The sequence below is a fragment of the Apteryx mantelli genome, chromosome 22 (assembly GCF_036417845.1).
Source record: "Apteryx mantelli isolate bAptMan1 chromosome 22, bAptMan1.hap1, whole genome shotgun sequence".
Classification (NCBI taxonomy): Eukaryota; Metazoa; Chordata; class Aves; order Apterygiformes; family Apterygidae; genus Apteryx; species Apteryx mantelli.
The window spans coordinates 13,032,964-13,056,944 of record NC_089999.1 but is presented as its reverse complement, the minus strand read 5'-3'; the positions used below and the strand labels follow the sequence as shown (position 1 = coordinate 13,056,944).

Sequence of the window (23,981 nt, the reverse complement as noted above, 5' to 3'; positions counted from 1 at the left end):
TCTCTTCCCTTGTATTCTTTTAAAAAGGAAAGTTATTTTATTCAGATTGCAACTACTGGACTAGAGTTAGTGTGCCAAGCACGAGCTTGACAGATGTCACCTGCCAGGAGTATATGTCCATGTGGAGAAAGAGGCAGTAAAGGCAAACAGTCAAAAAACCCTAAAATATGAAATGTTCAAAGCATAGTTAAAAAACAGAACTCTGGACTTCGTTTCCCAGTCTGCAACCAGCTGACTGCCTGCTTGTGGTATGTCATTTCTGATCAAAATGGGTTTGGCTGTTACCTGCTGACACTTTGGTCTTCGAAACGAACCAATCTACCAAATTAGTAATGCACTATTTCTGGCAATGTAAATTGGTGGTTTTTGGGGGTGGGAGATATTTTTGAAGAACAGCTTTAAAAGGGATGCGTTTGTGAGACTGACTAGTAGTGGAAGCTTGGTGATTTGCTAGTGCAATATGTAAACATCAAAGAAACTTATAAAAGCTAGTACCAGCAAATGTCCAATGACCTTTCTTGAATGCACCTTTCATTAGCGCAGACACCGCTTGCGCATGGTAAAGACGTTAACATGATAGGTGCCACACTGTGTCAAGATAGTGTAGTGCATGTGTCAGTCGTGTGGCTATGAACGAGTCCCTGAGGACTTGTTGATTCAACAGACCATAATTGCTGCAAGGATCATTTTGACAATCTGCATTTAAAATCCAGCACCCTAACAACCCCTTTGCACAGGGCCAGAAGAGAATATCCTTGGATTTTAAATTCAGTCCTGAATTGTACTGACTATCACAGCTAGAACTTGGATCCCCGTGGCTGTTTTTGAGGAGCTTTGTGGATCCGTTTTTGTAAATCTGGGGTCGAATTTTGTGGGAGCATCCCCACTACAGTCAGAGGAGTGACGTATACGTGGGCTAGCATGAAACCGGTGTGCTTGGGCACTTCAGCCAAAGTGACGCCGTGATGCTTGTTGTCTACCCTTCTCTTCGCTCTCTTCTGACTGCCACGTGGACATACCCTGCCTGATTGTTGGGGTGTTGTTTGTCTCTGCCCATTGCAGAACTTGTTGGGGTCCTGGGACTTGAATAACGGGGTGACGCCATGGTCAGGACTCAGGAGGAGCAGGCAGAGCGGTTTCGGTGGTGCTGTGCCCATGCAAGAGGCTACCGTGTCAGGTCTGAGGTTCGCTGGCAGAGCTGCGGGATGAGGAATAGGAAGCTTACGCAGCCTGTCAGTCTGTCGTGTATGAGTGATCAGTCTCCAGTATCGCAAGCAGTAATATTTACCCTCCAATTTCACAATCTGGAAAAATGAAAAAGGGCTCTGCAAGATTGATGCTGTTTGGGAGTTTTACTATAAAATACAGAATGTGGGAAAGGTCTTCTTTTGAGATTCAAGGCAGTGATAGCTTAGTATCTGCTCAAGATGACTCCGGTCTTGGGATTAGATCAAAGCAATCATGTGAGTTAGAACAGCAAGTGCCATCCCTGTCATTCAAAGAAGCATTATAATTATTAATGCATGTTATGAATCTTTCTGTAGTGGCACAGTAAGACTATTAGGAAGATATGTATATGTGCAATGTGTTTGAGAATGCTAATCAAAGAGGGCCTAAGAAATGTCAAACGGGAATTGACATTTCAAGAGCATTACGTGTTTAGTCAGTACCTCTTGTGGATCTCACCAAGGTTACCCCGCTCTCGGCTCCAGCTGGGGGAAGCAGGAGGGGCTGCTGTGCTTTGCTTGGGTGGTTGCAGCAGAGGACATGGTGGGAGCAGGAGCAGTGTCATGAGTGGAGGCTCTCTTGGGTGCTGGATCTCAGGGTGCTGCTGGAGGGACCTCACTGCCGTAGATCACCTTTCCTCTAACGCCAGCAAAGCCACTTTGGTTTGGGAACCAAGATCAGAATAGAGCTCTTGGCAGAGCCGGTCTCAGTTAAGCAGCACTGAGCAGCAGGAGGAAAACAGATTTCATTTCTTTTAAAGTCATGGCAGTGCCAAGCAGTAGCTGCTGGTAGTGGCTGGTTGATGGCTGTCCTGGTAGCACAAAGGCCTTTGCTCTGTGCAGGGACATTGATGGAGGCCGAGTGGATGCCTGGACTTCAGACAAACACAAATAAACAAACACCAGCCTCCATTTCTACCTTTTGTTTTTAATTGCCTTTCTTTAAGTGGTGATATTTGTGTATTGTTCCCATTAGAGACGATTTATGTTCCAGACATCGCATTATCAGTCCCTTTATGTTTGCTTAGGGAAGAAAGTCTAATAGATTTTTGTTGACTTTTTTTTTCTCCCTCTTTCTATCATTTTTAATATGGATCTTGATCAGTTTATCTATGTGGAAGGTGCCTGTGCCATGGTGCGTGTGTGGATATTTATTCCTGCTAAACAGGAGTTTAGCATATTGGTTCATATTCTGCCTATCTAAATTTCTCCCTGTACCTTCCAGGGAAACTCCTGTGTATTTTAAACCTATCTATATTTCATGTAACAGGAATTGTCTCTCAGATCCTGGTGATCTTTTAGAGCATATTTTTACTGACAGGTTGACTCTGGTACCTGACAGTGCGCCTGAGCTCCAGGGCCGGACCCAGCCTGAACAGGGAAGGAGGCATTTTTCAGAGACGTCCCAGGATAACTGGTCCTCACCTCCCCTGTCTTGGGGTGTCCCTAGGAGATATTTCTTGTGCTACCTCTTGTGGTATCTGGATGGCCTCCCTATGGCTCTTTTCTCCAGTGAATTGCAGAGACATTTTCTGTCATTCTGGATACTTGAGTGGGAACTACAGGAGTGACATTGGAAGATTGTCAAAATACCTCGTGTTTAAGTCCAAACCCACATTGCAAAGTGAACAAGTTACTGTCCTGGTGAAAGAGGTACCTGCGCTGGAGCCTTGGATGATATCCGAATCAGAGGGATCTATTGGGGTTGAGGAGACTAAAAGAATGACCAAAACAAGAACCTTAAGTATTGTGGAGACAAATCATTAATATAGTTTATAGGGCTAGTGTCTAGATTAGGGAACCCCTGTCTGAGACAGATGGGATTTATGAGTGTTTGGACCATGTAGAATAGGGGCCTGTAATTTTAGTTTGCAAAGTATATTGAGTCCTTTTGATTTACCACTGACTGATGGAGTGACCTTGAGCAAAACACACAGCCTCCCTACACTGTGAAAGGAGAGCTAGGCAGGAATTTTTTGACAAGACATTTTTCATTTGAAAATGCCAGTTCATTGAAACTGAAACTCTTCAGGAAAAAGTACCAGTTTTGATGAATTTCTTATTTGGAATTTTCTTTTGTCAAATGAAAAGCTCTTTTTTTTTCTTCCACCTGACTTTTCATTCCAAATTAATTTTTACTTAAAATATCTATAACAAATACTTCAAAGGTTGGAAGCAAACATCTTGACCCTGTCTAATATTTGTTCAGATCTTCAGATTGCAAAATTTGATTTTCTGTTGCAATCCAGAAGAAGGTTTTCTTTTCAAAAATTCCCATAAATTCTTGCAGGATGGAAAAATCGTTTTCTCCCACTAACATTTGATATTGCCCTCTGCAAACAGGATGCCTCTTCTGTATCTAATCGGCCGTGGAGCCTTGGTCCATTTGCGCTGGTAAGGTACTTTGGGATCTTCAGGCAGGAGGCGTTGCAGAAGGACAGACTGGAGTTACAGTGTCCATCTGGATGTGTCTTCCCTTGCTGCCTCCAAGGCGAAGTGCAATTGCTCCTTCCCCCTCTGATTTCACCAAATTAAAACAAGAAAAAGGCTCCACCAGCAAGACCTGCTTCTGGATTTGCAGTCAGTAGCCATCTCCAATAACCATCAGGCTGTCAGCTTCCCCCCCAGCTCCCCCTACCTCCCACCTCCCCCATCACTCACCACAGAAAAAAAGAGCTGGAGCCGCAGCTTGAAATATATCATGCAATAGTGTATCATGAATTTCTTGTGAATCACATTGGTGAAGCAGGTTTATTTATTTCTGAGACTTTAAATCAATACAAAGTAGGTCTCTTAGTTCTGAAGCTGGGATGGAGTGTGAAAAAATGAGCCCATTGTACTCTTAAAACTTTGGGGAAAGGAGATGACAGCTATATAATTCCATTTACCAGGCACTAGGGGCTTTAATGTGAAGGTGACAGGGAGCTCTTTGTGCATTTAGAGCACCATATCTTCTAAATAAAAGATCTGTAGACTTGATAGTGGAGTATAGCTCTGACTTTAATAATCTCCAAGCATTAGACCGAGCCAATATGTTCCCAAGTCAGAAGGGTCCCCCACCGAACGCTCGTAAATTAAAAGTGCAGGAACTGCACACATTCATAGATTAGAAATGCAAGAACCGCAGTCCGTTTCCAGGCGGAGAGGAGGTGTCTGCGCCCGTGCCACCGTGCGAATAGCCTAACGCCTCGAGGAAGGGGTCTGCAGAGAAGCACGGCTCTTGCTGGCATCCGAACTCGGCTTGCTTCTCTTGCTCAGTGTTGCCACTATTTTACCCTCTAATGACTTGATGTGTGCCGGGAAGAGCTGAATGATAGAAATGAGCACTGTAAGATCTGCTGAGGCTTGACTGCACATAATAGCAGTCAGGTTTTAAGTTCCTGCATTGTATTTTCTGATGAGACATTCATTTTTATCATTTCTGCCTGTTTATGAAAACAAGGCTATTTATAGTATGTGCATGTGCCTTTTCTGCTTCAGGTTTCTGGCAGGCAATATAAATTGTGGGATGGGAATTGCAATTATTGAAATTATTTGGATAAAAATCTGACACATTTGATATAAACACATGATATGCTCTGAATAATAACAGCACTTAAGTTACATAATGATTCCCATTCAAGACCTCTACTGTCATTTTTTCACATCGTTCATCTTTGATGAAACATTTGAGCCACCCAAGTTTGCAGTTATACCAGCTTCGCAGTAAACGTCTCAACTAACTAGCAGCTCAGACAAGAGACACGGAGAAAGCAGCTGGTCATCGCCATTTAGAGTGCTAGAGAATGATTAAAATGCGTGTGACATACCTATAAACCTGATGAGAACAGTCTTTTAATGGCTGGAAAGGCTGTTAGAATCCTGCCTCTCCTTTGTACCTTTCCCAAAGATCCTGTAAAGTAAAGAGAAATGTGGTGTCCCATAATAACAGTGAGAGAAGCGTAGAACAAATGAAGTCAGCGTTGAAAATACTGCGTGTGAGTTATGTAAGCGTGTAACGTCGAAAGCTGCCTTACCTGGAAGGTAGCACGTGTTCATGCAGTCATGAGCTGAGCTGCAGCACATGCAGCTCCAGATCTCGCGTCTCCTTTGAGCACTTCGCTGAGTGGCCTCATCGCTTTGATGGGATGGAGGCGCAGAGGAATAGTTTTGTCCTGTGGATCCTATTAAATGCACTCCTTTCTGCACGCTTGGGAGGTTTGTCTTTGGGAGCAAAAGAAGGGGAAACGGAGGGGCTTACGTGACTGAGCTGGGTCTGTGGTGCCCAGGAGGCTGTTCAGCAGCAAACGTGGAAGGGGTAGCTGGTGGCAGTCCTGCTTTTTTGGCTGTGGTTGGTGTTAGTGCTTGAAGGGGACGCGGGGGAAAGGCTGCTGGCGTGGAGGAAACCAGAGCTGCTTGCTAATCCCTTCCAGCTGAAGGAGGCGGCAGTTGCTGCACCTAACTAGGAAATGTCAGACCTGCTGTTGCTGTATCCGAAACAGGAGATTATATCCAAAATGCAAAGGTACAGGGATAACGTGCAGGGAAGCAGTAGTAACGGAAGTAGGGGGTCCTCAGAAAGGGCAAGTCTGGGATTTTCAGTGCGGGGATAGTGACCCACGATAGCTTCCTTTTACTGTTAGCATGTCAGACTTCGGGTGGCCAGAAACATGGTTTCTGGATTTTGTATGGCTTTCACTCTTATTTTATCTTGTGACCCAATTAAGAAGAGAGGTGGAGGAAATTTTAATTTAAAGCAAATTTTCTGGTGCTAGAAGCCTATCGTCTGGTGCTTTGCTGATCATGGCTGCTCTTTTTCATCTGTCTTTGCCGCCAAATTAAGCACAAGATCAGAGGTCAAATATTACTAAGTTATACGTGTGTTATATATCTGAGCTTTAAAAATCTGGAACCTGTTCTTTGCCGTCCCTCCTGCTGGACCTTTCTTGATCTCTGTTCTGGGGTGGCTGGCTCTGGTAGCTGCATCTTTGGCTGTTCCCTAGAGTGCTAGTAACCTTTTTCCTAGGAAAGACCTGCTCTGCAAACTTAACCCTTCCGTGCACGTGTTCAGGCATTGCACAGATGCCTTCTGTAAGGCTTGGGCTGATGCTGCTTTCACTTCTTAACCTCCTACTCTGTGTGACCCAGTGTACCTTCGCTGACCCAGACTCTCAGGGTTTGAAGTTTACCCTTTTCACAGATCCTGGCTGTGTCAGATACAGAACTTCCCATGTGGTCTTTTTTCCTCCGAGTTTGTTTGTAGCATCTGTCTAACTTGTCTGGCAACATTTCTAAATCATGCTCCTGCCTCTGCTGAATGTGGAACGTCTGAATCCTTTAATGGCAGAAACATCAGTTCTGGACTTCTCTAGCAGCAGTATTCTCTTTCACCCTTGGATATTTTCTTGCAGAAACATTTATACAGCAATATGCATTGCACCATTTAAAATTGTTAATTGGAGATTGAATTACTTGTCAGCCTTTAAAAATGTAGTCCTCTCAGGTCAGAGATGAGGTGGTTAGCAGAGCCGAATGGATGAGCTATTGCATTCATTTTTTCTCAAGCCGAATGATCGTTGTCTGTAAGCTGGCTAGCCCTTCGGTGCCTTTTAACCTCTGCCACCCAGGCCGGTCTGCAGCTGCATGCGTGAAGCAAGCTGGCAGGATCTCTGATCGTTCCCAAGAGCACACGTGCAGAAACAGGTTAGGGGACTAGCACCCAGCCTAGCATTAGCCCGGGAAGATGGGCTCTTAACCCCTCGGCTGAATCCTTCGTGCACTAGGGAACGTCGGGGAGTAGCTGGCTGTGCGTTTGGCTGTGGTTAAGTCAGGGTCTGATTTAGCGCCAGCGTGTGTATCGCCTCTCCCGGCTGCCGCACCCAGCACAGAGGCTTGAGTGCACGCGTGGGGACATGTATGTCATGAAGATGAAGGGAGCGAGCGCTCGTCAGGACAACTTTTAACCGCAGCTTGGGACTGCGGTGCCTCCACTGACGAGCACTGACAAGTAAATACTACGCTCGCTCGGTATTACAGAGGGATCTCATTGCACAGACCCTCGCAGTGCTCTGCCACTTCACTGAAATGTCTGGAGCACTGGGGAAAAGGAACTGCATATTTATCTTGATCTCCAAAAAGGGATTTAAGGGCGAGAGCAGGCGGTATATTAGACTGTTTTCATTGCCTGTCAGCAGTGGTAAACCTGAGCTGTCTACAGTGTCTCTAGATAAGCAGCAGCAGAGGCCCATTTTGCATGTACATACGTTTGCATTAGTTTGTACATGGGGAGTTTAAATCCTCTTTATTTTTATTTTCCTCTGTGGAAAGCATTTAGCTAGGCTTGTGTCTGGCATCTGGAGGCCTGTGCTTTCCCTCTTCTTTGAACCTAAATCTATACTGCTGTCTTCTCTACCAGGCCTTTTCATGGCACAGATTTTCTTACAGAGGAAAATGAAGGTGTTTGAGCTTGGAAGGGAGACCCAACTTCTCTCTACACAACCACAGCGCTTGTAGTGACTTCTGAATTTTTGAGCTAGTTGCTTAACTCCTGTGGCTCGGTTTCTTCGGTAGGTAACCTCGAGTGACGCCTGTCTCGCAGGGAGTTGTGTGAGGATAGTCTGGTGCTTGTACGGTGCTGAGTTTTGTAAAGTGTCAGGTTACTGGGCCTTCTTTCCTCCAAAGGGAAATAAATCCAAAGTTAGCAAATTATAATGTTGTACCTTAGCATTTAGGCAATGCTTTATGTGGGCACGGAGGCTCCCTGGCCCCAGCCCTGATGAGCTGACATGGTGCAGGAAGGAAGCTCTTTGGTCCAGTTCAGCTGTGTAACCAGACCAACATTTTCTGTTTTCATATCATTTTAGCACCTTCTGTCAGCCAAAAAAGGGCAAATCCTGGGAGATGTGGAGTTTGGCTGTACTATGAGTGCAATGAGTTGCATCTCAGGCACTCGCTGTAGGCCATGGGTATTTTGCACCCATGCCAATAAAGCAGATCCGAGCACAGCTTCCGTAAGAATTGAGTTGTCTTGGGCTCCACGGTGCTCCTGTCTTTGGATAGCCCTTTTTCCGAAAACTAGCCGCTATGGCTGTTTGGTGGGGGAGGGCAGGTTGCTTGTGTGTGTTTGAGGGGTTTTTTTAAGATCTAAATGAAGCAGGTATGTAATGCCCTCTGTCTGTTAGAAAGACTCAACCCATAAAAATAACAAACGGCGTGTATTTGCTAGAATGTCAAAGTTATGAGTTTATTTTGTAATGATGTGCTCCTGCCTTCATGAGGTAAACTGGCCGTGGCAGAGGTGTTATTAGTAATATGGACTCAGTGGAGCAGAAAGCCGAGTGACCGAGAGATCAGTGTATCAGTCAGTGAGAGGGCAAATGGAAAGAGACAGCAGGAGAATGAGAAAAGAGCTGCGGTGCCTGGGCTGAGATTAGAGATGGAGCCGTGCAAGAGAACTGAAAGTCCAGCAGTCAGAGTCTTATTCTTTCTAGTCCCTCTAAGGAGCTCGTGGGGCTTTGTCTTTGCTCTACCGGCCTTTCTGCGGTGCCTTGGGGTTCCCCCCGCCCCCATTAAGGGCTTAAATAGGACCACCCTACCCGTCGCCTTGCAATTTTGAATTAGTGAACTGAGCTCGGGTCAGAACTCCGGAGACTCGCTCACATAAGGCTCCACCGCGGTTTAACGAAGGGCAAGTCATGTGACTGTCCTCTGCCTCGGTTTCCACGCTTGTAGCATTTCCCACGAGAATCAGTATTCACACGCTAAGATCGTACCCACACGCAGGGCTTGGAAAAGTCTGTTGTGAGGGGCTGCTCCATCCTTCAGTGTTCCCTCTTGCCGCAGGGATGGACTTGTACGTACCTCCTTAGCCATCACCTCCTTGCCACATCCCACCCTCTGACGGTTTTCCTGTTTTTCTTTTGAAAGGTGCTTGGACGGGAAGTTTATACCTCCAACAACCAGCTGGGCGGGATCCAGATAATGCACAACAACGGCGTGACGCACGGCACTGTGTGTGACGATTTTGAAGGAGTCTACACTATTCTGCAGTGGCTCTCCTACATGCCAAAGGTATTTTCTGGCCCTGCAGTAGTGCAAGGTGCCATTAGCTATTCTAGTCACTTCGTTCACAGTCAGGTTTTGGGGGGTGCATCTACCCCTGTGTATCTATCGGGTTTTTCTGTGCTTGTGTGGAGCAAAATGGTTTCGGCTTATGATTAAGGCTTTTAGGCATTATGGTATGGAAATGCACAAAGTGGCTCTTAGGGTGCTGGAGAAACTGGGACGAGGGGGAGTCTGGCACTGCCTTGTGTACCTTCACATCACCCCACTGGCATGCTCTCCTCACTAGTCTGGGCAGCAGGATTTTATATAAGCGGTGAATTGTCTCTGAAAAGATTCTGAAAGTTCTCCTCTGAGGCAGTAATTGGTAGGAGCTGATGTATATGTGTAAGCTCCTCTGCAGCCAGGAAGGCAGCAACGAGAACACACAGGTCACCCTCCTTCAGGAAAGAGTGCAGAGAATAGTCAGGTGGCCTGGTCACCTTTTAAAAATTAAATTGCAACCCTGGCTAATGTTGGCAATGCCTGAAGTTCAAGAGCAACTGAAGTACAATGCATGGCAGACGATGCCCCAGGAGGGTTGATGAGAGTGTAGACAGCTCCTTGAAACTTCATCCGAGCTCTTGCAAAGGCGCTGGGACCCCTTCAGTCACAGGATTGTGCAGTGTGCAGGAAAGATGACTCCAACCAGGTCCCATTAGATTTCTGATGTTTGGTGCAAAGCTGTATGGGAGAATTAATTCCTTCAATATTTTTCTTTTTCCCTTAGAGTGTGTACAGTCCTGTTCCTATCCTCAAAGTCAAGGATCCAATAGACAGAACCATAGAGTTTGTTCCTACAAAGACTCCCTATGATCCCCGCTGGATGCTGGCTGGACGCCCAAACCCAAGTACGTAGATCTTCAGTGGCCAAGACATGCAATAATGTGTCTTGTTTCAAGACTTCATCTGTCAAGGCTTTGTGTCTGTTAATATTTTGTCAGTGATGTGATTTTGGCATTTACCATTGATAGCACTCTGGTACGGTTGTATGCTCATGGCATAGTTAGAAAGTAAACTACATTAGCAAATGAGGCAGTTTCAAGTGGATCTGAGATCCTGCAAGAAGACAGAGGCTCAGGACAGTGCAGACTTCTCCCACAAGACCTTGTTCACACACACTTCCACGTGTGAATAACTCCATAGCTTCAGGAGAATGACAAGTGTGAATGAGAACAAAGAAGGAAGGATAAGAATGTAGCTGTGGCTTCTCTCTGTAAAATATGCTTAAGAGAAGATGGTGCATTTGGCAAACCAGCCTTTACAAAATGAAATTGATGGTGACCTGCAAGAGTCAAGTGAAAATTTGAAATGCTCAGAAGCAGTTGGGGTGGACCTAAGTCTTACTTTCAGAGTCAGCCAGGAGTTTGAGTGTCACTGACTTTCAGATGCATTTCAGTTCCTTTTGAGGTTGTTTTGGAAAAAGAGACTGGGAAGCACTTGGATCACTAAGTGATTCTGGAAATTCTGGAAATTGGTTCTTTTAATGAGGAGAATCAAAGAGAGCATGTGGGCCAAAATGCACAACTTGAATGGGAAGTTTGTGGCTGACCTTCCAGGAGACCTTGCTTGCTAACCCTATATACCTGGATTCTTTTTCTGTAATATTTCGAGGCTTGAATCAAGACCAGTGCATTTTGAGGCTTGAATCTGTCCTGTCTTGAGATTCTCTAGATCTTCTTCCAAACTTGGAATATTCCCTTCTGTGTTCTGTCACCAGCCTGTGAATGTTGTTAGTCTGAAAGAATAAAACCGGTTGGAATAGGAAGGAAGGTGTGAGGCCTGCAATCCAAATATAATTTAAGACCTTATAAAGCAATTAGTTTTAAAGATTTAAATATAAAATATAAAAACAGCTTGTAAATTCTGAGTGCTTGGGAACATTTACAATAATTAGTTATTTTTATAGATTTTTTTTTGGTGATGGTTTAGAGAAAAGTGTATCTACAAAAGCCCTTATCCTACAGGAATCACACAGTATTCCTGCAGATCTTGGAGAAAAATTATATTGGAAATATGGCAAACCATTGACCCCCACCCATGCTTTTGGGGTTGTGCAGCCTGTGTATGTACAAGTCGCAAACTGGGTGACCATTATGCCTGCTGTTATTAATGAGTTTGAGGGGCTAAAATGAGATTTGTGATAAACTAAGTTTTCTGTTTTTGGATAATATTTTTTCATCATCTCTCAAGTAATTCATCCAGCTGTCTGAGTGCAGCTAACACTGGCTTCCAAATCGAGTGACTTCAGATTTTAATTTAGTGGAAGCGTTAAAGAAAGCAGATGATTCCCTGTGATAAGTTAAAGCAGATATCTCCTAGGTGAAAAGTTAAAGCCATTTATTAGAGGAGATATTGCCGTGATATTCTTCAAACTGACGCCCGACACGAGGCCAGAATCTAAACGATCAGCTTTGGGCTCACGATAAAGAGATAATTTTGAAATGGATGGTCACATTTTACAGTGGGGCCACAGAGGCAGGGAATGTAGAACACAGTAATTACAAGTTTGGTCTTGATAAAACACTCTCCATCCTGTTTAAGTCAGCAGAGGTTAGCTTGCTTGGATCTCCACTTTTAATTGGTTTTGGACTTGGGTTTGCAGGAGCAGAGGTGCTTGTTCAGATTAAAGCATCCCTCAGAAGCTGTGTGCCGAGGGGTAAAGCTGGGAGAGTGTGTTTTCTTTTCTTTTATTCCCTGAAGCTTCATGAAGCTTCAGTGGAAAGCAGATGCCCACAGAGTGGCAGGTTTTGGAACTGTTGGGTGGGCAGAGTATCTCGATGCCTAGACTGCAGAAAGAGCTGTCTGTGAATCCTCCCTTTTACTCATCCCTCTCCGATCCAGCATCAGCAGTCAGCCCAAATGCAAGTTGTTTGTCATGCCCTTAGCTGTTCACTGGAGTAGGGTCCAAGCTGAAATACTGGAAAACCTCCTTGCCTTGGTCTTCCTGTCTGGAGACCAGAAACAGTGACATGGAGCTGCACTGATGGGACAGTGAGGCTTGACCTTGTCACAGTGGCTTTTGTGCACCCATGGAATGGAGAGAAACATACCATCATCTCCCACCCCACTGCCTGCAGGAGTCGTTTTCATCCCGAGAATTTTATTTGAAGGAACGTATGAGGATTATTAGTCGACAGATCTGTTGTTTCATGCGAGGGTGGAGCGGGATTGTCAGTGTTTTGGAGTCTGTGATGCAGGAGGAGCCCTAAGTCTGGTACTGCATCGGCTTTATAAAGGACAAATAAGAGCAGTGCATAGTTAGCATGATCGAGGTGATCATGCCCTCGTATTTCGGGATCGAAGCTGATTGTCTGCAAGGCTCAGGAAGACTTTATTTCCCTTAGCACTGCACGCTCATTGTGGTAATGCACTGTTAAGGAACAGGTTGATTTCCCTGAAGCATTGAGAAGTTTGTCTTCTCTGGGCAAGAGAACAGGTCTGATGAGTATATGGTCTGATCTGGCATGATGACACTTAGAGCATGCTTTAGTTTAGGGAGAAATGCATCTTCTAGTGTCTTTTATAGAGCAAGCAGACTTTCATTATTGCAGTACTTTATTTCAGGTTTTCTAAGAGAATGTGTGGAACACTCTGATGTACTGTCTAGTTGTTAAATATCATAAAAACTTTTGTATTTTATTCCTGAATTTCTTCAGCATTCTTTTCCTTAAAGGAAAGATTAGCCAGAGTCAAGAGAAAATTGTGAGCTAAGTTTTAAAATAGAAATAGGCATTTTGAAAAATATCTTTAATGGCTTTGCTGCCTTTTGACAAATGTTTGTAGTGTCTTGAAAAAAATGGAGTTATTTATTTTAAAGCATGCAAAGTCCCTCTGCTATCCGAACCCCATCGTTTAACAATAAATGATGCTTTTGCTGATAAATGACTGTCTTTATGCAGACTAGCAAATGAAATAAGACATGATGGCTGAAGGCAGACAAATGCTCAGCTGTCTAATGTTCCCTTGTATTATAATCTGTTTAAAAATAAATAAATAAAAAGACAGTGCCAAGTTCTCCAGTTGGCATCTTGTAACAAATTTCAATTCCTCTTTTTATATTCTATTTTTTCTTCTTCCTTCCCTCCCATCTCCCTCTTCTGATATTTTCTTTTTTTTCCCCTCCCCTTTAGGTCTAAAAGGCCAGTGGCTAAGTGGTTTCTTTGACAATGGCTCATTCCTGGAGATCATGCAGCCCTGGGCACAGACAGTTGTGGTTGGTAGAGCCAGGTAAATTCTCAGAGGATTTTAGACCTTTGTAGAAATCAAGTTGTCATTGATGGTTTGCATTTTTTCTAGAACCTCCTTTTGAAATGGTTGGCTATAGGTAAAAATAAGTCATTACTTCAATAGGACACTTCTTTACCACAGGAAAGAAGCATGGACTGATCATTTCTCCTGTTTTGCTTGGGGGTGACAGCTTTAACCTGCACAAAAGCCAAAAAGAGAGGTACTGTCAAAAATTATGGCAGACAATATGTGGTCCCTTAGCTACATGGTACCATAGTGAGGCCTTCTTGTGGCTCTGACTTAATTCAGGGTAGGTTATGCAGTTTACTGTTTTGCAATCACATTTGGCTTGCAAGAAAAGTTCACCTAAAACTAGAAAAAGTTGCAAGAAACTCTGCACAGAGAGGAACTTCACGTTGAGATTTGCATGGAATAGCTCGCAGCATTTTTCAAACTAGCACCTGCCACACCTGATCTTAGTTGTCTTCCATGGCACAGAGACAAGCAGCTTCAGAAGCTGGTGGTGCTCTCCTCCTCCCAGGGGCATCGCTTCCCCGTACCTTGCTGCAAAGTGGCACCTGCTCAGGATTCTGCAACACTCCCCATTGGTTTGAGATTTACATCCCTGCCTTGACAATATTTGCAGTGTTGGTCGTTCTCAGAGTCTCAGGTCCATGAACTCTCAGAGCTGGCAGGAAGCAGAAGCCTGGAGACAGAAACTTGCATTTTGGCAGAATGCAAATCAGAGCTGGGCTCAGAATCTCTCAATCCCCACTTCATTTAGTGATTTGGGGGGAGTGGGTAGATTTTTTTTTCTTTTTTAGCTTTTGCCAGAAAAGAAGGCATGGTGAATTTCCTGATCTGGTTGTCTGCTTCCTCTCAGAATAAAGCCATTATGAAAGAGTGCATTTATCTCCCATGTGTTCGAGCTGCCCAGTGCTGCATGCTTATCCTTTGTCACTCCTCCTTCAGAGCACCGCCATCTCTTCTCTCAAGACAGGGCTTCATGCTCTTGCCTCCAGCAGACTCCCAGCTCCTAATAGATGTCAGCATTTTTGGCTAATTGGCAGCCTTTTCTTTTTTTGTTAACAAGTGAGAGGGGAGAAAAAAGGCTCAAGTGCCAGAACGGCATCCTCGAGGACCCAGGTGTTATACCTCATGTGATAAGGTCATGCCCATGAATGACAGATGTTCTTCCTGGAAGAAGTCTACGTAAAAGAAAGATATCCTGTCTGCAGATGCTTCACATCCCATGCTCCCGACATCATAGTGGCACCAATCCAGAGCCATATTATCTGGTGATGCTTACAATGTTTTGGAAGTCCTGTGGCCATCCCTGGAGTCTGGCTCTATCAGCCTCTAATTTAACCAAATCGGTGACTCAAGGACTGACCACAGTACCAGGATATTCGAGGTGGTGCTGTCTTCGGTTACCAGAGCATTCAGCAGGAGGCAGGACAAGGCACCGCTGTTTCTGAAGCACATGGCACAACAGGGGTAGCCAACTGAGCTCGACCAGTGTAGCCATGAGTCAGTGCTGTTCCTTATCTCCATTGCAATGACAACACAAGTGGCCCCAGAATATTTGGCACTGAAAGCTCCCATTTCTCATTTAGGCTCTTAAAAGCCATAGCTCTACACAGTCCTCCTAAATGAGGGTCAAAGAGCCAGAGGTCATGCTGTGAAATAGCAAAGCATATGACATTCGCTAGAGCTCATCTGCAGCGTCTCAGGGAATTGTGTCCATTCTGGACATCTCTAAAAGGCCAGCGGGAGCTCTGCTAATATGTTAATGAAATGCTGCATAATTTGTGAATGAGGCTTCCAGATATGAGGCTGTGTTCTGTGAAATGTTCCTCTGTTGCTTTTCTCCTAAGACTTTTCAGGGTCTTTAATGGGTTTGGAGCTTCCTTTGGAGTCTCCTGGAGTGCAGTGTGATAAGGAGATACATACTCTTTTCTTCAAATTAAGTATCGGGGCAGAAGGCACAAACTAATCAGTCTGTCCTTAATACAGAGCGACGTGATAGCATGCAGACCGTACAGGCCCGGCTAGGGACGAGCTGCTCCTGTGCCGAAGGGGCAGTCGCAGGGGAGCAGCATGTGCAGGGACATCTCAGCTCCCTCTTCTAGGGGAGCTGCTCCTCTCTGACCAGCGCTGGTCCCAGGGGTCTGAGAGCTGGTGCCCTGGAAGAGCCTTTCCACTCTGAATATTTTCTGACCTTTTTACACTGTTGAGAGGAGCCTAAGTTACCTACCGACTCAGCTACTCGTTGTTGCATTTGACCTTGGGATGTCCTGTGATCTCTTGATATACTTCAGTATTTTTATCTGACATCTGTAACACTTCTCTAAAGTTTTATCTTGCAAAGTACTATAATCGTTTAAAGGAGTTTAGGTTAGGGAGTATACCAGGCAAAAAAAAAAAAAATCCTTGATTTAGCAAAGCTGGAATGTCTTTGTTCAGGCCTATGCTCAGCTTGACTTTTCATTCCTTTTTTCTGACAAATTCCAAGTTGCTCTGGACTCTCACATACACGTATATATAATACAAATGAAACCGACTTCTTTCAAAAGTAGTGGCATTTTGAAAAAACAAATATGAATGTATTCTTCTGGGATTGTTACTGTAAGTGCTGCCAAAACTCATCTTTTGTATGTATGTTTGGAATATGTGTGCTGTTGGCTGTAAATTGTCTTTTATTATTCTATGGCAACTTGTCCAGGGACACACTATAAAACAAGATGTAGCATCTTCATGTGCTAGCCTGATAAAATTTATATGAAGTATAATGGAAAACAGAAGTTGTTTTGAGCTGTTTTCAAGTTCAATAAATAACTGTAATACTTGGATAAAGATGTTCTTTATTAGGTCACATGGGCCCTAATATAGAAGTTATAAGTTACCGATTTAAGACGGCTTCTGCAATTACGGGTTTCTAGGCAGACTCTTAATCATAGTGAATGGGAATATTTTCAACCCCCTAGTGCACATAGGCCCTGTCACTTCTCCTGCCTGCAGCGCGTGTCATCCAGCTGGTGGTGGCTGAGGAGAGAGGTGGCTCTGCTGGGACTCCCTTGCTTGGAGGAAGCCGTTGTCACCACAGCCAAGATGCCTTTTGTTTAAGGGAGGTGTTAGACGCCGTGGAAAGTGAGGCTGAACGTCGCTGGGACCTGGCTCCCTGCCCGTCCTCACGCCCCTGCACCCTGCCACCCTTGCAGGCATGCTGCAGCAGAAGGTGTAGGGAGGGGGCACACAGATAAACCCAAAGCTTTTGTCCATCCTTCACCCTGACCACTTGGGAGGGGGGATTTTTGTAAGCCGGAGAGGTTTAGGGTGGCTGAGACGCACAGCATTGCTTCGGCGTGCAGCCTGTGGATGTATCTGACCAGCTGACAGTGCTTGTGAAAATAGGACCTGGGAAGCCCTGGGTCCTTGGCTTTATCTTTCGTGGTTAGGGCTGCAGCATGAAAATCTGTGTGGTGGCAGGCACAGTGATGGAGATGTAGCCATATTGTTGCGCTAAATTTGGGCTTTGGTTTATTCTATTTGATTTTTAGTGAGGTATGTGTTAGTTTTTAGAACTAGATTTTGCTCTGAGAACTATAAATTGGACTCTGAAATTATCCAGCCACATGCCTAAACTCTTCAGAAAGGCCAGAATGTTTCTTCCTCCATTTACTTGCATTATTTGTCTCTTTTGAGTATTTGCGGGATTGGAAAAAATGTCTATTTTTTGACAGTAAAAAATGTGGATTTTGTTTTCCCTCCTATATTATCAGGCTGGGAGGAATACCTGTAGGAGTAGTTGCTGTAGAAACAAGAACAGTAGAACTAACTATCCCTGCTGATCCTGCAAACCTGGACTCTGAGGCCAAGGTAGGTTGAATGTGTTTGGTTGTTTGTCCTCCACAAATATCTCTTTGAAAAGCGCATATGTTTTGATGGGAATTTTTTGTCCCAAATGTGGGACAAAAAATACAGCCATTCCTTGGTTGGGTGCTAATGCATGGCAGTTGTTGGGACAAGTGAATAGACGGTTGTGTTGGCCATTTGTGCAGGAGACACTTCCTCAGTAGTCCTACTTCTGTTGTGACTGAAGTGGGATGCTAAGGCTAATGCAGGGCCTGGGGACCAGGAGATCTGGCAAGCAAAAATCAATTCCGTGTTCTCTTGCTGTGGCTGTATTATCTCATACTATTGCTGCTTTGACATTTTACTTTTCCCCTGCCTGCATTCACCACTCCAGCCCTACATCATCTCCTCTCCTTGTTTTTCTCCACATACCCTTTTCTCTCTCTTCTTCTCCTTCACCTTCTTACAGCAGTCATTGTATTGGGCTTCTCACACCATCGCTATTCCTTTTCTTAGCTAAATCAGTGGCAAAAGTCCTATAGATGTTGGTGTCAGAAGCATTGTCCAGATTTTTCCATCGCCAAGCAGATCCTAAGCATTTCATGAGCTGCGCTCCTCCTTGTTGGCTCCACATTGCAGCTCTTGCTGCATCCATTTCTGTATTTTTATGCTAACTCTTTATGTTAACAATGTTCCAAGTCTTAACAATCTTTTTCATTCCCAACAGATAATCCAGCAGGCTGGTCAGGTGTGGTTCCCTGACTCTGCCTTTAAGACCGCCCAGGCTATCAAGGACTTTAACAGAGAAGGGCTGCCTCTGATGGTCTTTGCTAATTGGAGAGGCTTCTCCGGTGGAATGAAAGGTAACTGTCAACTTGGATACCCTTTAGTTAGTGCTGTCGTGGAGAGTAGCTGGGCTTCTCCTAGTCAGGGCGCTGCTGCTGTTTCCCGCAGTGGCACAGTCAAGAGCACTAGCTCTGCTGGTTTGGTGCCCTGAAGTGTCTCTTCGGGAGCAGCCTGGCACTCAAGGAGAGCAGTGGGAGCACATGGCAGGGACCGAAGCAGGTCGTTTCTTTGGGCAGCAGCTGGCTATTAGATTGGCTTAACTGGGGGGTCAGCTTGTACCCACAAATTTGTGTAGTGGATCTGCTTCACCCATCTATGCTGTAGTCAGCATCCAGCTTCCCTCTTCCACAGCAAGTTTAGAAATGCTGATATGGGGGTACTTTTCTAGGCCTACCGGAGTGTTCGGACATGTCAGCCCTCTGAAATCACAGCAGTGCTCTGCACCGTCATGCCAAAAGTCCAGTTGTGCTTGCCAGCCGGAGGAAAGGGATGCTCTGTGCTGCAGCAGTTGTGGTGACAAGGGGTTTCGTTCCTCTCCTCCCCATTCGTATCTTCTCCTTAATAGGCACGCAGCAGGAATAACAGAATATGCAGAGTGCAAATCTGACATGAAGTTCTTTTCAGAATAAGTAACACGACTGGGTTTTTTTACATGTACCCTCATATATGGGTTACAGGAACTAGCCAGATCAGCTGCAATAAAAACAAGTAATTGGATTTTAACAATGGTTTAGTTTCTAACAAAATTTACAGCTGCCAACCTGGGCTAATTAAGCGCTAATCTCGGGAAGCCCCTTCTGCTTGGAAAGCTTTATGTCCTTCTGCCTCAGCTTAAAATCGAGGCTGGATAAGCCAACAGTACTGCATATCCCAAATGTATGGGCATATTCTGTCAAGTGGAAACATTGCCTCACTGATAATTTTTCACACTAATATTGTCATATCAAGGACTGTCTCCCAGTTGACTCTTTTGGTGGTAGTGGTTGTTCATATGAAGTGAACAGTTATAAAACTGCTCAGTTAATATACCAGCAGTTAGGTTTTGTACCACATATTGCTACTTTGAATTTTGTGAAGTGCCAAGAATGTGAGATGGATACTATAAAATTTAAGTAAAAGATTACAGCCTTTTACCTGCATGTGGCACTTAACCAGCACTGAAGTTATAGATCCACTAACGCAACAAAAGTTCCTGCTCTGGAAGGCCTGGCATTATGACGAAGGATGTGTTGTTCTGTTGTCTCGTTAGCGGGATACAAAAAAATGCTATTCAGTTTGCCGAATGCTCAAGGAAGAGGGCACAATGAGGATTCTTTCCTCTAGAAAATACCTGTTACCTTTCAGGATGATTTCTGGTCTCTGCTCTGCTTCTGGCCTCCCTTTGTGCCTTGCTTTCCATGCTGCACAGCTTCCTGGGGAAGGAATTAATGAATGAACGCTGGGTAAAGATACAGAATTACTTTGCCTTACTATCTTGTGAAATCTGTCCGCTTTGCCAGTGCCCTTTCTTAGGAGTATTCCTCAGAAGCAAATTTTCGCTTGGAATTTGGGACCAGGAGTCCAGAGTAGGAAAGATACTGTGAAAATGCTAATATTTGTGTTGCGTAGCCCACGTAGGGCACCCCAGCTTGGAGGAGGAGGAGGGCGAGGGCTCAGTCACAGGAAGGAAGAGCAGAGCCATTGCAGTTTGCGTGTTGGTCCGTGCATTTTCTGCCTCCTGTTTTGTGCTGAAGGGCCTGCACAGCAAGCGCTGGTCTCTCTTGACAGTCTCTGCGTTCCTTGGGGAGTTGTTTGCAGTTTTGGTGTCGATGCTGGTTGGGGATTATGCAGGGAGGGAAAATAAACAATTATGCCACCCCTCAGTGCACACAAACACACTGCCAGGAGCCGACTGCACTGTGGGTAAAATGACTCCAAAATTGTGTGTAATGAGTAGGAAAAGATTAGAGACAGCTCTTGCTATGCTGAAAATTGACATTAGTGGAGGAGGGGAAGAGAGGAAAAAAAACCCTCTTTACTAGTCGGCCTAGGAGGTCTAATTCAAGCAGTAAAATAAATAAATAAATAACATAAATAAAGGCATATCACAGTGGTATTGGTGGTTTCCCCAATGAGCTCTATCTGGCCGGAAGGCTATTCAGCATAATGCAAAATTAAATTATAAAAACTGGCTTGAATATTTAGATGGAGGAGCCATTTGGAAGTGGTTTATTTAGGCGAACCGGCAGTGACCCACGACGGGGAGACATCAAGCGTGAAATTTACTGGAAATTAGCACCAGGGTCTTGGACTCGGCATGAATAGTTTGATAGCATGCAAATTCCCGCGACATTAAACTGCGGCGCTGCTTGTGCTACAGGGTCACTCGCAGTTGGTTTTTCATGTTTTACTTATTATTTTTTCCTGGGACAGGTTGTAAATAACAATAAAAAAATTTAAACCCGAATGAAAAGGCTATTTTAAATCTCTGATTACCTGGCTGCTGAATGACGGTGTCGCTGGCATGTAACGGTTTACGAGGTGCGTTATGTGTCTGCAGCCAGCCTGAGCCTGGTGTTTACCTTCAGGTGCTATCTGATAATCCAGCCAAGCTGATGAGATCTGTTCCAGCTTTGGACGTTCAGGGCACGCTGCCCGACACTACGGAAATGCAAAAAGCTGTCTGCAGCCTTTCTAGCATGCTTGATGCATCCGACTGCCAATATTTACCCACACGGTGTAATGATAACAGCTTCCAGCAGATTTCACGTCTGCGTCTAGTAGAAGCTGGTGCACGCTGCAGCCGGGCGGGCAGCCCCAGAGTGGGAAAGTGTGGTGCAAACTCTGTCTGTCCTTCTGAATAACAAACAATGCTCTTCTTCCTGGAGGACATTTATAGCATTTCTGTGTAGCAAGTAGCTTATTATGCTGAACTTTAAATTAATACAGGACTGAAATTTGGTCCAGAAATATCATATTTAATTTTATTTTTTCCAATTGCAGCATAAGTGCCTTTGAAAAAAATAGTTGTGCAGAGAACCTACTCTTTCTATATGATGTGTGTTGTTCTTAGCCACACGGTGATGGTGGCACAGTAAGTGTGTTAGCTACAGTAATAGCAGTTTCTAGAGTCTGCACCCTACCCAGGCGCTAGGGCTGCACAGACAAGCCGAGCCCAGAGCAGTGGGCACCGTTAAAACCTGGCATCATTTACCACCTGCAGCAGTTAAATTTGAGGCACTGTTTTCCATTCTAAGAGTGGAGAAAACAGCAAAACTACAAATAAGAGGTAATTATCACAGTCTGGCAAATGTTTCATAGCTTCACACTCAAATACAATATTAATGTAAATCAGGGGTGTTGCGTGTTCTAGTTATTAGGCATGGGGGCTAAGAGGCAGGTCTTTGGTCGTCTTTGCAGTATTTTTATGATCTTCCCCAATTCTGCCCTTCTATTTTACCTCTTAAAAATAAAAGTACTTTACCAGTGCCCACTGTGCTAAAGTGGTAAATTCGAAAAGTTGAGGTGAATGGAGGAAAACATGCTGCAAAAGAGCAGAGTCGTTAGTACTAGGGCAGAGTTTTGGAGCGCTGTTCTGGGCGTTGTGAACAAGCCTGGTTGCCCTGGGCTTGTCCTGGGAGCTCAGCAGCCCCCATGGCTGGAGCTGGACCTGGACCTGGACCTGTGCGTGGGACCACGCGACTCTGCGGTGCCGACAGTCCGTTTGAGCCTCTCTTCCTTCCTCAGCCAAAAGTCTCTGTTAATGGGAGTTTTTGCCTTAAGGAAGGGGTAAATCCTCTACAGCAGAATAGTTTACAGCCATATCTGGAACTAGCAAGGTGCAATTGGAGTCTGTTCCCAAAGACTGCAGAAGCGGGTCCAGTCACCTCAGAGGAGGTTTTGAGCCTGCAAGAGAAGCCAGAAGTCAGTATAAATCCATATATAAAATATTAAGCTAAGCCTGCTGGGGGGTTCCAGGAAAAGCAAATGCTGTATTGCGTGATCCCAAAAAGAATAATTGTGTACAGAAGCGCCTAGTGGCGAAGTTCATGCTTCTGGAGAGCTTAAAAGTCTCATCTTGAAAGTGTTCCAGTCACAGTAATAGTTCCCCAACCTTGCTGATGCCAGGCTTGGTAAGCCCAGGAAGATGCTGGGAACAGAAAGCATTAAGTTTCTCTTAGTTTCTCTGCTCTTCCTCCCTCTCCCTTGTTCAAACAAGTAGTGCTTTTCTTATTCTACACCTAACCTGAGTAAAATATATACCCTTGGCAGGAGTGAAAAATGTATTGCTAATTATGCAATTATTTTATTATGTAGCACTAGTAAAAAATGTCTAGTAAAGAATTAATTCAGTTAAAATAATTTGAATCAAGCAATTATTTTCTTAACACTAGAATTAGCTGAAAGTACTTCAAGTGGTTTATTACTAGCACTACATAATAAAATAATTGTGTAATTAGTAATAAATTTGTCACCCCTTTTGAGGTCTTTTTCTTGCTCAGGACAATGAAATGAAAAGGTTGGAGTTTTGTTTGGTTCTTAGTCCCCTCTGTCTCTAGCAGAATTTATGTTTATTCACAGTTACAGGAAATGGATTGTTCTTCTCATCAGCATCTGAGGTTTCTTAAAGAATATGAAACTCCTTTTCTTGGGTACTTGGATAATGACCTTGCAAATAAACTGGAGAGAGCAAATCAGTACCTGTGGTACTAATACACACACACATGAGTATATACATATATATATATATATATGTATTTATGTGTATGTATATACATGTATATACGTGTGAGTGTGTATGTGTGTATTTCCCATTGAGTTAGGTGCTTAACTAAGTTCATGTCGATGCTTAACATTAAACTGGGGGTTAAATGCTGTGGGGACCTTGGCTGGAGTCTCTTTCTGCCCTAGAGATGATGGTGCTCTCAGATGATGTAAGGATTTTAGATGAGTAAATGGATATGTGTCAGTCTCTTTTGTTTTGATGCTTCTATATATAATCGTGTGTAACAAAATATATATATTTGAGTCTGCCTGTTTCCATTACAAACTATATCCATTAGAAACTATATCATCTCATATTAATTCTTTTTATCCTCCTTTTTTTCCTCTTTTATTTAAGTCACCTTTAGGACTGGTCTTTTCAATGTACTGTCTTTACATGGTGGAATTATTCTTATTAATTTTAAGCAAAATGCTTTAAATTGTAATGCAAGAAGAGGAAAAGAATTCTTTTTCATATATGAACCCTCTCCACATACAAATTTTTATCAAGATGTGCTAAAAGTCTACTGCCTTTCAGTGTGCCATGCACATTACATGGATCTCAATAGAGATCCACAGTAATAAGCGTGAAATTGGGCAGATGCACTTATGTTAAGTTCACAGATATCTGGCCTAAATTTCTGAATTGCTGAAATACTCATTGGCTTGACTGAGAAGGTAGGCAATAGATCATCTCAAGGACTCCTTGTAAGACTGGCTTAGGTGAACTGAGGGCTCTACAGGTCATATTTTGTGAATGGATTTGGTTACACTGGAAGTAATCAAACCGTATTTCCCAAGTGGAGGTCCTGAATCCGGAGCCAAACTGTTGTGAGAACATCTGCTTTCTCAGTCCATCTAGCTCTGCGCGTGTCCAGAAGATGCCAGCTGGAGCGCGGGATGGTAGCAGGAGGATGTGTTCAGAAGAGACGAATGATTTTTTTTTCCCCCAGATTGACCAAGCTTGGTGGGGCTGAGGCACTGAGATGATGTGACTTCAGC

General features: G+C 44.2%; 1 protein-coding gene across 2 annotated transcripts in view; it reads left to right on the top strand.

Annotated features, from left to right (window-relative positions):
• ACACA (acetyl-CoA carboxylase alpha) overlaps positions 1-23,981 on the top strand; it is a 149,858-nt gene that overhangs the window by 103,463 nt on the left and 22,414 nt on the right. For both annotated transcript variants that reach the window (XM_067309653.1, XM_067309654.1), the window contains exons 46-50: positions 9,132-9,275; positions 10,036-10,156; positions 13,439-13,535; positions 17,318-17,414; positions 18,118-18,253. In XM_067309653.1, coding sequence (XP_067165754.1) covers positions 9,132-9,275; positions 10,036-10,156; positions 13,439-13,535; positions 17,318-17,414; positions 18,118-18,253 — 595 coding nt within the window. The remainder of the gene's footprint in view (positions 1-9,131; positions 9,276-10,035; positions 10,157-13,438; positions 13,536-17,317; positions 17,415-18,117; positions 18,254-23,981) is intronic.